Source organism: Bos javanicus, chromosome 3 (genome assembly GCF_032452875.1).
Source record: "Bos javanicus breed banteng chromosome 3, ARS-OSU_banteng_1.0, whole genome shotgun sequence".
Lineage (NCBI taxonomy): Eukaryota > Metazoa > Chordata > Mammalia > Artiodactyla > Bovidae > Bos > Bos javanicus.
Genome location: NC_083870.1, coordinates 54921815 through 54934612, shown reverse-complemented (window position 1 = coordinate 54934612; position 12798 = coordinate 54921815). Strand labels below are relative to the sequence as shown.

The window sequence follows — 12798 nt, the reverse complement described above, 5'->3', positions numbered from 1 at the left end:
ATACATTCCATGGAATTCTCCAGGCCATAATACTGGAGTGGGTAGACATTCCCTTCTCCAAGGGACTTTCCCAACCTAGGGATTGAACCCAGGTGTCCTGCATTGCAGGTGAATTCTTTACCAGCTGAGCCACTAGGGAAGCCCAAGATGGAGACATAGCAACCCTCAGTGCAACTTTTCATGGGGGGTTTATTTACTTCAGATATAAAGGTGGAAGCATCCAATACTTACAGCTGACATTGGTAGAGCATCTGACTTGTGATCTGGAGATCACTGTACCAGGTGGTAATGGATGTGCTGTTTTCTTTTGAGATGCCTTCCCATGTGGTTGATATTATTCTTGGTGAAAGATCAGTAGAGTTTGACTCCCTTACCATCTTGGAGAATCTGTCTGCTACCTACCAGGCTTAAAAATCATCTTCCTTTTAAGTTACTGAGAAGATACTATTTGTTGCAGTGAGAACCTTAAGTGATGTCCTAAGACAACTGTGGTAGGTTAATATTTTTTTGTATTAATTAATTATTTTTATTTTTCTTGTTTCTTGTCCTTCCATACTAGATATTTGCCTTGAGTGGTTCCCAGGCTGTGATGTCATAGCAAACAGGAAGAAAGAAAAATGGAGTTAGGTAAGGTTTTGAAGAATTATAGTTATGATTCTCAGAGGAATAGAAAGGAATTTTGAGCTAATGTTTCCTTTTTGTGATTGTAGAAGTTATTCTTGGAACTGTGGGTGAAGGGAACTAAGAAAAGAAGAGTAAAATAGAGATACATTGTGTGGCCTGGAAATGGGGCAGTAATTATCTAGAGGGATTCTCTAGACAAAGAAGGTTGAACATCCACTCATATATCCGTTTCACACAGGTGCAAGTAATGCCCCTATCAGTGTTCAGGAATCCCATCAGTGACCACAGCAATGCAGCCTCCACCCAATGGAGAATTGAACACTGTCTGCACCCTGAAGTTAATTGTTCCAGGTCTCCCTTATTGGAAGCCATCACGTGACCTAGTGACCACTTGGCAGGAGTGATGCTAACTGTGCTTCATGACTTTGTACACTCCCGTCAGACTTTTCCTGTGTATACAACACTCCAACTCCATCCCAGTACCAAAGTAAATCCTTGAATAAGACCATGGAGCTGAGACTATCTAGAGGGGTGGTTTATGTATGGGGAAACAGTCTACACTGAATAGAACATCTCTGATATCCCCAAATTCAATGTAAATGTATCCCAGTTACACAATTAAAAGTCTCTCTAGAATCAATATGCATGATTTCAAACATAGGTTCTACTGAGGTATCATACTAGTCATTTATACTATATTTAATCATGAATTGAATTCTTCTGTAGGTTAAACACTGCCTTCACATTTTGTTTCATCTTTGCAAACTTTAAGCCTCAGTGAAAATGCATCTTATGACTTCAAGATTAGTGGCAATTGTTTGACATCTTGAAGTTGCTCATTTAACTTGTTCTTAACAGATAGAAGCTGGTTAGGAAATTATGGTCCTTAGGTTTTTAGAGACTATTACATGATGATGATTCTTCCTGTTTCTTCTGGAGGGCTACAATCTCTTCCTGAAATTTCATGCTTTCCTTTTGGAATCCCTCATGGAGAAGCCATCCCTGTTCCCAAAAGGGAAAGTGGAGACTGAACACACACAACTTAAAACATTTCCCACGTTTGCTAAATTATATCTGTATTAATCCCTCGTGGGTTGTGAAATTTCTTTTTGAAATCTTTTCTTCCTTTAATTTTCATTATATCCCTCTTTCTTGAATCTACTATCAAAATTTTTCTGGGACTTATTTATCTTAAGAAATATTCTTCTCTTATGGTTTCTAAAATATTAGTGACCCCTAGAATTAATTTTTTACCTCCTTCAACCTGAAACAACAGTCTTTAAAGAAAAACTGTCCTTTTCTATCTCAGCTCTATATCACACGAACTCCCAGATGTATATCTAAGAAGGCAAGGAAGATGAAGAGACAATATAGGAAGGTTACTACAAAATTCAGAATCACAGGAGGTGTTTGATCAGGGAATTTAGTACAAATCTCCAAATTTTTGTAGCAGAGATAACAGAAATAAGTTCAGGAGGTAAAGCCTACACTGGTCCATGCTCTATTACAGGGTAGACATCCCGACTCAGCATAGAGTTGGAGAACAGCCCAGAGATCAGGAAGAAACTAGCAGCCTGGGTATGTGGTTCATGGTACGATATGGAATCTCCTGGTGGCTCAGATGGTAGAGAATCTGCCTGAAATGCAGGAGACCTGGGTCGGGAAGATCCCCTGGAGAAGGAAATGGCAACCCACTCCAGTATTCTTGTCTGGAAAATCCCATGGACAGAGGAGTCTGGTAGGCTAGAGTCCACGGGGTCCAAAAGGGGTCGGGCACCACTTAGCGATTAAACAACAAGATAGACTTCAATAACCAGAGATGGTTAGGGGTAGAAGCAGTAAGGAAATGAAGTGTCTACTAGTGCTTGGGCTAGAACAGTCCTTAAACTGATATAATGCTCTAACTTCTAAGAGCTTTTGATTCAGCACAGTGGAAGATAGAATGGAGATGCCACAATTGAATACCTGAAGGGCTAGAACCCTCTCTTGGTCTGCTGTTAACTGGGCCCTCTCCTTTTCCATCTTCTCAGTCAGTTGCTTCACATGTTCTTGATAACTCGCTTCTTTTTCTCGCATCATCTGTTCATTCTTCTTTTGCATTTCCTCTAAGATTTTGTTTGCAGCTTCAGACTTCATACGTTCCACTTAAGAAGAAAAATAAGCAGAGAAATATGAGAATCTTAATTTTTTTATAGCTTTATTTCTGCTTTCACCCTTTTTACTTGTTTGCTTATCTCATGAAGAAAGCCTCTTGTGTTCATTTTTGCACTGAACAATCAGAATCTGACTGCCAATGCAGGAGATGTGAGTTTGATCCCTTGGTGGAGATCCCCTGGAGGAGGGCATGGCAACCCACTCCAGTGTTCTTGCCTGGAGAATCCCATGGGCAGAGGAGCCTGGCAGGCTACAGTCCACAGGGTTGCAAGAGAGTTGGACATAAATTAGTGACTAAACAACAAGAATAAATCAGAAGACAGCTTAACATAAATATTGGATAAGTAAAGAATCCTTTAAAAATATGAAATATACTTGCTTTTTTTGCACTATAGTAATATTTCAGGTGGATCGATGTGGCTAACATGAACATTTCTGGGGCTTTCTAACTATCTAGAGTGTTTTCACGGAGAGGGCAATGGCACCTCACTCCAGCCCTCTTGCCTGGAAAATCCCATGGATGGAGGAGCCTGGTAGGCTGCAGTCCATGGGGTCTCGAAGAGTCGGACACTTGAGAGACTTCACTTTCACTGTTCACTTTCTTGCATTGGACAAGGAAATGGCAACCCACTCCAGTGTTCTTGCCTGGAGAATCCAAGGGACAGGGGAGCCTGGTGGGCTGCCATCTATGGGGTCACACAGAGTCGGACATGACTGAAGCAACTTAGCAGCAGCAGTGTTTTCAGCTGTTCTCACCTTCAATCTCTTTTTCCTTTTCTGTCAGCAACTGATCAATCTGTAGAAGTGCATCAGCCACATCCTCTTTGGAATCCAAATATTTCCTCAGTGTCTCTCCTGTCTATTGATGCAGACCAAGTTAAAATTAGGAAATAGAGACTATGGGTTAAAGGAAAACCTGGCAGTACATGTTTCAATTCAATTTCATTTTACCCATTTTAGAATTTATTAATGAATACTATTTCAAACTGGCTTAAAATCCAACTCCAGATCCATCCTCAAATTTGCTTCATTTTCAATCACCCCAATGTTAGAAATGTAATCAGTAAAGCTGATCTTCTAATTGTATGGATTACGAACCTTATGGCTGTTCTTTACATCAGCTAATGGTATTTGCTTTGGATTCAAAATAAAACCAGCAAGAGCCCATCGGTTGCAACCTATTTCTCCCAAACACACCAGTCCAAGATAGTATCTCTTCTTGCCTGGACCATGGTATTAGCTTCATAACTGGTCTCCCTACTTCCTTCTACTCTTGCTCCCCTACAGTCTGATTTCCTGAGAGCAGCTAGCATTGTATCACTTTAAGAAAGATTACTCACTCTGATGCACCAAATCCTCTGCTGATTTTCTAGCTCTTTTCAAGTAAAACTGAAACTGCTCTCAGGGCCCTCAAGGATACTACCTGGTTAGCCTCTGGCCTTGAGCATCTCTCTGACCTCACCTCCTGCCATCTCTTTCTTTGCTCATTGCCCTCTTGCCACATTTGTTGGACATAAACCAATTCATCCTTCTGGGATTTTCTGTCGTTTGAAATTATCTTCTTCTAGATGCTCGCTTGGCTTACTTCCTGACTTCCTTGAAGACTGTTGAAACAGCATCTCACCAGAGAGGCCCTCTCTAAAATCCTACATATAAAATAGGACCATGTTCCCTTCCTCTCCTAGGCCTGTACCCTACTTTATTTTCCTTCAGGGCGATTTTTATCTCTGCGATAGCAGCTTCTAGAGTCACCCTAATATTTTTCTCCCCTTTGTTCTTAGTAATAGAACCTATTTTTTTTTTCCCAATCAGGGCACATCAAAGGCCATGATAAAACACAGCATTTTTTTAGTCAACCTCCCTGATAGCTGGAGGTGGCCATATGATTAAAATTTGGCTAATACCACTTATGGAAAAGCCTTCAAGAGAGTCGATCCAGAGACCTTTTGCTCTTCTGTTTTCCCCCTTTCTTCCCATCTGTAATATGGAAGGAATGGGTGAAACTCCAACAGCCATCTTACACCATGAATTGACCTTGAAGATGGAGGCTGGGTGCTAAGGTGCTGGGGCAGAACAGGAAAGAGTCTGGGAACAGCATGATTGTGGATTTATGATAGCAGCCTTGACCCCTCTGCCTTACTTCTTGTATATAAGAGAGAAAGAAACTTTTGTGTTCTTAAGACACTCTTGCTTTTTTTAAAATAATATGTGCCCAAACCTAATTCTAACTGATATAACCTGAGTATACTGGCACAGAAGCATACTTATGAGCCCAGAGTTTCCTATTAGTGTTTCCATTTCAGCTGTACCACTTATTACCTGTACATCTGAAGTGAGTTATTTCACTTCCTTCAGTTTTCTTATTTATAAAATGAGGACATTGATATCATGTACTTCATAGTGCTCTTGTGAGGATTGAATGAGTTAAGCCCATTTGTTTCCTAACACAAAATAAGGTCTATATGTGAACTGTTACTATTATTAGATTTGCTGTAAGCTATACTTTGTTGATTGCTGATGAATAGTTTGAAAGAACTTGCTTGTTTTTAAACTGCACTAATCCCAGGTATTGGAGAAGGCAACGGCACCCCCTCCAGTACTCTTGCCTGGAAAATCCCATGGACGGAGAAGCCTGGTAGGCTGCAGTCCATGGAGTCACGGAGAGTCGGACACTGAGAGACTTCACTTTCACTTTTCACTTTCATGCACTGGAGAAGGAAATGGCAACCCACTCCAGTGTTCTTGCCTGGAAAATCCCAGGGACGGGGGAGCCTAGTGGGCTGCCGTCTATGGGGTCACACAGAGTCGGACACGACTGAAGTGACTTAGCAGCAGCAGCCAGTGTTCTTGCCTGGAGAATCCCTGGGGCGGGGGAGCCTGGTGGGTTGCCGTCTATGGGGTCGCACAGAGTCAGACACGACTGAAGCAACTTAGCAGCAGCAGCAGCAATCCCAGTTATAGACATATTGTTAGGCCTGAGTAGAGAATTGTTGGATGATAGAATGACTAAATTATTGAATAAATTCTGCAAGAGTCTTTGAGGGCTCCCATCTGTGCCTCCAAGAAGCACCACCATGAGATGAATCTGCTCATCACTTCATGGTAGTCTGTCCTACTGAGTAAACCAGTGAATAGTCAATGAAAGCCACAGGCACCATTTACCCATTGCATTTTTGTTGTTCCCACTGTAGTTTGAAAGAGTCACTTCAGCGAGGCCCCAGAAAAGGTGATCAGTTTGCACTTTACCTGTACCCCCTTTCTGGGGACCTGGTGGTACTTATTCTTCGGCTCATTCATCTTCTTAATAAATAAATAATAAGCTCCTGGTTTAAAAAATGTTCCCTGCTTCACATCTTCATATAGAGGATGAAAAATGTCCTGAATTAAAGCCATGCAGTAATCTGAGGATGCTTTCATGTTCTGTTTACAAAAGTCATCTAGTTTTGCTTCTAACTTGTCCTGTGAGGTGAAAAATAGCACAAACAGCACCGTGAGCCATGATGAGGATGTGAACCAATGTGGATTACTGGGAAATGCTTCTCCTGCAGAGAATGTGGCACATAAATATAACACAGCCCTCACCATGTTGGGAGAATCTAGACAACTCTTCAATAGAATGCTGGTTTTAAAAATGCATCTACTTCTCTTTGTGTTTATGTGAAGCTTTTTTCCCTATGGTTTTTTAGCTTCAGAGAATGATTCTCAAAGCATAAACACTGCTCATTTGAAAGTTCTCTTTTTAAGTTCCTAATAGTTTACCACACAATTGTCCAGTATGATAGGCCTGCAGGAAGTTCCTGGTTCTGCCAATTTGTGACTTAGTGACATTCAATCTTCATGAAATGAGATTTCTTTGTTGGTAAAACACAGGAAATTGTATCCATCTCATAGATACCCTGTCAGGATTATATGCAGTGGTATAAAGTGTTAAGCCCAGTGACTTCTCTGTAAGTGCTCAAAAGGGTCAATGATTAGTAGTATGTTCTTTAAAATAATAGTACTTCTGCATATTTTCTCAATAAAAGGCTAATGAAGGTAATGGAGATTGTACTGCAGTTAATGTCTGTGTGGAGAAAGCCTACAGAACAGTATTTTTACCTACATTCAATTATAGAAGAGAATTCACATGTTTCTTTGGTCTAGAAAGACATCCATAGCCTGCTGACCTTCACTATTTAGTTTCATCAGAACCTTTGAAAGCAGGAAGGTATGATTTGTAAAATTCTGCCCTACAAGTCAGGGAAGGAACTGTCATCTGTCAAATGATAGTTTGTCATACAACAATCCTTCCTTAATTTAGAAGAACTCAGACCTGAGTCCTCAAATAGCATGCTAATGATTGATTTCTCTTTCTTGTCTTTCTGAATATTTGTTGTTGCTTTACATTAAACACAAAAAGTTTTTAGGTTTTTACAAAGAAGCAAATCCTCTTATATTATTAGCAGGGAATATGAAAGCACTGTGTCTTTGACTAACTCTAAATTAAAAAATAAATTAAAATAATCTTACGTAAATACAGTGTTACAGTTTACTTGTTTGATTAAAATATGACATCTATAGGGTAGAGATTAATAGATGAGGATATTTTTAATAACCATAGTTGGTCGTGGTACCATAGTCTCCAGGACTAAGGCTAAGAACAGTCTGTTCTTTTAGTAAAGAGTGCAAATGAGTACATATAACTGAGGGCTGATATCCTTGGGTCTGGGAGGACTACTTATAGCAAGAAAGGCTTATTCACATTGTTGTATGGAAGAAACCAATACAATATTGTAAAGCAATTATCTTCCAATTAAAAACAAAAAAGAGAAAGGCCCAGATTTTTCTTCCTCTCATTAACCAGAATAGCAAACATACCCCTAATTTTTTCTGAAACACTTGGTCTACATCCTTGAAAGAGTTCTTCATGAAGACTTCAATGGCCTCTTTCTCAGTGGCCCTGTGCAGGTCCAGCAGTTCCTGGAGGGTTTCCGTGGGCAACTTCAGCTTCTGGCCCATCTGCTGGTCATAGTGGGCAATGGCCTTTTGCACTGCAGCCAAGTTCTCGATCTTGGCCAAGGCCAGGACTGCACTCTCCATGCACGGCAGATCCCCACTGCTGATGGAATTGACATAGGTCAGCACCAGGCTCTCTAGACCTATGAAAGGGAATTTAAAAAACAGTGACTAAGAGTTGGTGAGACAGAGGAACAAGCTGTGTTAGTTTAGTCCTGAGCATGCAAATTTAATCATTCTGAGTCAACTGATAGTGCACTTTTTATGCTTTTCCAGTGTTACAAACAGTAGTTTTAAGAATTTTTAAGAAGAATTGTGATGGGATATTTTGCTACCCTCTAGGTTCAGAATAGTTTAAAGCTTCCCTTTCCTCCTTCTTCCTTCACCTAAATGGAAGCTATTGGAATGAATGGATTAGAGTAAGGATATTTTGCAGACAAGATGGTAAGTCTTAATCTTTTCTTAGCCTTCCTGAATCTCCCTTCTTTTTTTAATGAGTTCCTCTTCCTTTCTCAATTCTAACTAATATAAAGGTCAAGGAGACATTTTAATGTACACAAGCACATGTGTGTGTAAATGTAAGTGTACATGTGATGCATCTCACTAGTTCTGGGTCTGGCCTAAATAAGAGAGTCTTCCTAGATATTCTTTCATCAGAGCTCCATGCAGTGTGATCAATTCATCCAAGTTTGCCAGGGAATTCTGGTTTTAACACTGAAAGTCTTACATACCAGGAAATCGCAGCCTTGGGAAACTGGAGTGGTTTGTGGCCCTACAACTACTAGTTCTTGACTACAATAAGCTATCACCTCATACTGGTCAGAATGCCATTGTTCAAAGGTCTACAAATAGCAAATGCTGGAGAGGGTGTGAAGAAAAGGTGGCCCTCATACACTGTTGGTGGGAGTGTAAATTGATGTAGTCACTATGGAGAACATTACGGAGGTTCCCTAAAAAATGAAAAATAGAGTCCTCTTATGACCCTGAAATCCTAATCTTGGGCATATATACAGAGAAAACTATTATATGAAAAGATGCATGCACACCAATCTTAATAGAAGCACTATTTATAGTAGTCAGAACATGCATGCATGCTCAGTCACTTTAGTCATGTCTGAGTCTGAGACACTATGGATTGTAGCCCACAAGACCCCTCTGTCCATGGGATTCTCCAGACATGAATACTGGAGTGGGTTGCTGTACCCTCCTCCAGGGGAATCTTCCTGACTCAGGGATCAAACCTAGGTCTCCCACACTACAGGTGGATTCTTTACCACTGAGCCACCAGGGAAGCCCCAGTCAGGACATAGAAGCAACCAAATGTCCATCAACAATGAATGGATAAAGAAGATATGGTACATATATATATATATATATATATATATATATATATATAATGGAATATTACCCAGCCACAAAAATGAAATAATGTGCTTTGCAGCAATATAAATGGGCCTAGAGATTCTCACACTAAATGAAATAATCAAACAGTGAAAGACAAATATCATATGATATCACTTATATGCATGTGTGCTATGTCACTTCAGTCATGTCTGACTTTTTGTGACCCTATGGACTGGACCCTGCCAGAGTCCTCTGTCCATGGGATTCTCTAGGCAAGAATACTGGTGTGGGTTGCCATTTCCTCCACCAGGGGATCTTCCCAACCCAAGTGGTTGAACTCAAGTCTCATTGCCTCCTGCATTGGCAGGAAGGAAAATCAATACTAAATAATCCAGATCTAAACAACTTCATCCATTCTGGAAAACTATTCTGGATATTTTAGTAAATAACATCTGTTCAAGTAGTTGCTTAAGCTCAGAATCCTGGAGTGAAGCTTAACACTGCCATATCATTACTTCCACACACCCACATGCCTTCCATCATCAAAGTTTATGTTTGATATTCAAAATATGTGAGGATTCTGTTAATTTTGACAGTCTCTATTGCTACTATCTTAGCCTACATAGTCACTATTTATTATAAAATATTTCAAGTACCATTCATCTTCTTGTTGCTTCATGCACATCCCTCTAGCATGTTATCTATAAAACATTCTGAAGGACTGTATGAAACATAAATTACATATCTTTACCTCTTTGCCTGTCATTCCTCAAAATCGTTTCACTGGGCCCACACTTTAACCTCCTTGAAGTCACCCACAGGTCCTTTCAGGTATGGTTCCCTGTACTTATCAGTGCTTAATCATTAGGGTTACATAAATTGTTTAAGTACCTTTTGTTCCCATCAGGTTGGAATGAGGATTATGCCCAGTGGTTGGTACATGGCAGGCACTCCTAATCAGAGTGCCTAATCACACATTTTTGCATTGATTAACAAGAGAATTGTGTTAAGGTGAGAAGCAAAGCCTCACATACATGGAATATTTGCCTTTTCCTGACTTTGTCAATAATACACCTCTCCTGGAAGAAATATCATAAAAATGGAGTTGAGAAGTTGGTGGAGAAGCTTACTACACCAGGATTAGATTCTAGGTCTTTTTCTTTATTCATCTGACTCATGTGAATATTAGATAATATCAGAAATAGTTTTAGTTCATATGTAAAATTCACAATGTGACCCTTGCAGTGTGTTTTCCTTGGCATCATTAGACTCTGTATTTGTCAGAAGTAATCCTCATGCCTCCCAATTCTGTTGTCCATAATGGCAGTAGGAAAGTCCAGGTAAGGAAAGAGAGTAAGAGGGACTCACGAGGCCCATTGACTGTGATACCGCCTGAGAGAGTCTTGGCCTTGGAATGGCTGAGGATGTAGAAGCAGAAGTCTGCAACTTGTTCTCTGAATTCAGGGTTCAAATCTTCCTCTTGTAGCTGCTCCAGGTGGATGAGGTACTTCCTATGAGCAGGGCGATCAAAGATGAAGCACTTTTTCTCTGGGAAGAACTTTCGGATACATAACCGAGGTTCATTAAAGTTTTTAGTTTTTTTATCATTTCCTAGAGGAAAGAAAATCAGAGGTTTTACAAATTCAGGCTACTTCAAATATATACCCTTCAATTTTGTAATTTGCACAAATCCTATATAAAGAGGTAAAAATTAACTAATCATGGATCAGACCCAATAATTAAAGGGGTAGAGAAATGAAATTTCTTTCCTTCTCCAAGAAGGAAGTAACTTAAAATTAGATTGCATTGATTTATCTAAGAAACATTTCATTTCCTCTAATAGAACAGCCAGGATAACAAAGTTATAAAATTATAATTTTCAGCATCTGCATTGAAATGGTCATTCTGATACTGTTTTCTCTTTTTTTGTTTGCCAACCATGAGTCCCAGTAACCTTGTTTTAGCTTCAGTGAATACTCCAGGTACTCATCAGCAGTGATGGGTTGTCCATCTGCTACCAGCTCCAGGGAGAAATCTCTCAGAGTCCACACAAAGTCTGGAAAAAAGCTCACAAAGTTGGCTGAGTCTAGGACCTCATGTTTATCAGGCGAGGATTTTGCCCTGATTCGACGTGTCAGCTCTGTCACATAGCTGGGATGCTAATATAGGAAAACTGCAGAAAAGGAGTAGCACCTTTTATGCTATACTGTTCCCCAAAGCTTATCTAAAATAATTTTTCTTGATTAGCTCATTCATTCATTCCACAAACATTTATTGAGCAATTACTATAAACCAGGAATTGTCCCAGGGACAAATAACATTGCTATGAGTGAGAAAATGCTACCATCTACATTCTAGTGAGGGCTTCCCTGGTGGCTCAGAAGGTAAAGAATCTGCTTGCATTGCAGGAGACTCATGTATGATTACTGGATTATGAAGATTCCCTGGAGAATGGAATGGCAACCCACTCCAGTATTCTTGCCTGGAGAATTCCATGGCCAGAGGAGCCTGTCTGGCTACAGTCTATGGGGTCACAAAGAATAGGACACGACTGAGTGACTAATACACACACACACACACACACACACACACACATTCTGGTGAGGGGGACAGATGATAAACAAGTAAACAAATATGTAATAAACCTGAGATATTGATAATAGTTGCCTTGAAGAAAAATGAACCTCAGCTAAACTTTAGAGAATAACTGTGTGTATCTGTGCATGGTGCTGGTTTATGTGGTGGTTCAGGTAAATTCATTCTGAGGTGATCATTGTGCAGAAATCTAAATGAACTGAGAGAGGCTGCCATGTACTAATCCACTGGAGAAACCTTCCTAGCAGAGGAAATAGCTCCTGCAAAACCTCAGAGGGGAAACCATTGAGTGTGTCTAACATATAGCAGGGAGGCCAGCGTGGCTAGGAAAGAAGTCTTAGAATAGCTAAGGTCCAGACTATGTAGGCACTGTAGGCCACAGAAAGTGTTTGAATTTTAATCTTAATTTAAGGGGAAGCCACTGAGAAGCTTTAAATTGAGAGGGGAATATGACCTAATGTTTGTTTTTAAAACAAAAACCGGCAGGTGCTGTACCTATGGGAGGCAAGAGAGAAGAGAAAGAGAAGCTTAGGCAGTTAAGAAGATAACCTGGAGGTGAGAAGATGGAAGCTTAAACTGAAATTACCATTGAAGAAGTGGTGGGAATTAGCCAGCCTGGGCAAATACCTATGACAGAGGAGCTGACCAGACTGCGAGTGATAGTTTGTAGGAAATAAAGAAAGGAATTGTCTAGGATGAATACTAAGCTTTTGATCCAAAAATCTCTACGAGTGCTATGGAAATTTACTGCGATGTTGAAGGAGTGTTTTTGGTCAAAAATTTAAGACTTTTCCAGAGATAATTCCACACATGTATGGACACCTTATCTTTGACAAAGGAAGCAAAAATACACAATGGAGAAAAGATAGTCTCTTTAAGTGCTGGGAAAACTGCTCAACCACACATAAAAGAATGAAACTAGAACACTTTCTAACACCATACACAAAAATAAACTCGAAATGGATTAAAGATATAAGTGTAAGACCAGAAACTATAAAACACTATAGAGGAAACTATAAACTCTTAGAGGAAAACATAGGAAGAACACTCAATGACATAAATCACAGCAAGATCCTCTATGACCCA

At 40.0% G+C, this 12798-nt stretch overlaps 1 protein-coding gene across 6 annotated transcripts in view; it reads right to left on the bottom strand.

Moving 5' to 3' along the window:
• LOC133244316 (guanylate-binding protein 2-like) overlaps positions 1–12798 on the bottom strand; it is an 80709-nt gene that overhangs the window by 55379 nt on the left and 12532 nt on the right. For 4 of the 6 annotated variants that reach the window (XM_061411333.1, XM_061411334.1, XM_061411336.1 and 1 more), the window contains exons 5-10: positions 11072–11268; positions 10486–10728; positions 7636–7916; positions 6025–6237; positions 3535–3637; positions 2590–2768 (exon numbers count right to left, since the gene is read on the bottom strand). The exons of 1 other annotated variant lie outside the window; for it this stretch is intronic. In XM_061411333.1, coding sequence (XP_061267317.1) covers positions 2590–2768; positions 3535–3637; positions 6025–6237; positions 7636–7916; positions 10486–10728; positions 11072–11268 — 1216 coding nt within the window. Of the gene's footprint in view, positions 1–756; positions 1627–2589; positions 2769–3534; positions 3638–6024; positions 6238–7635; positions 7917–10485; positions 10729–11071; positions 11269–12798 lie in introns of those variants that run through there. One more of the 6 variants, XM_061411340.1, reaches the window with a different exon arrangement.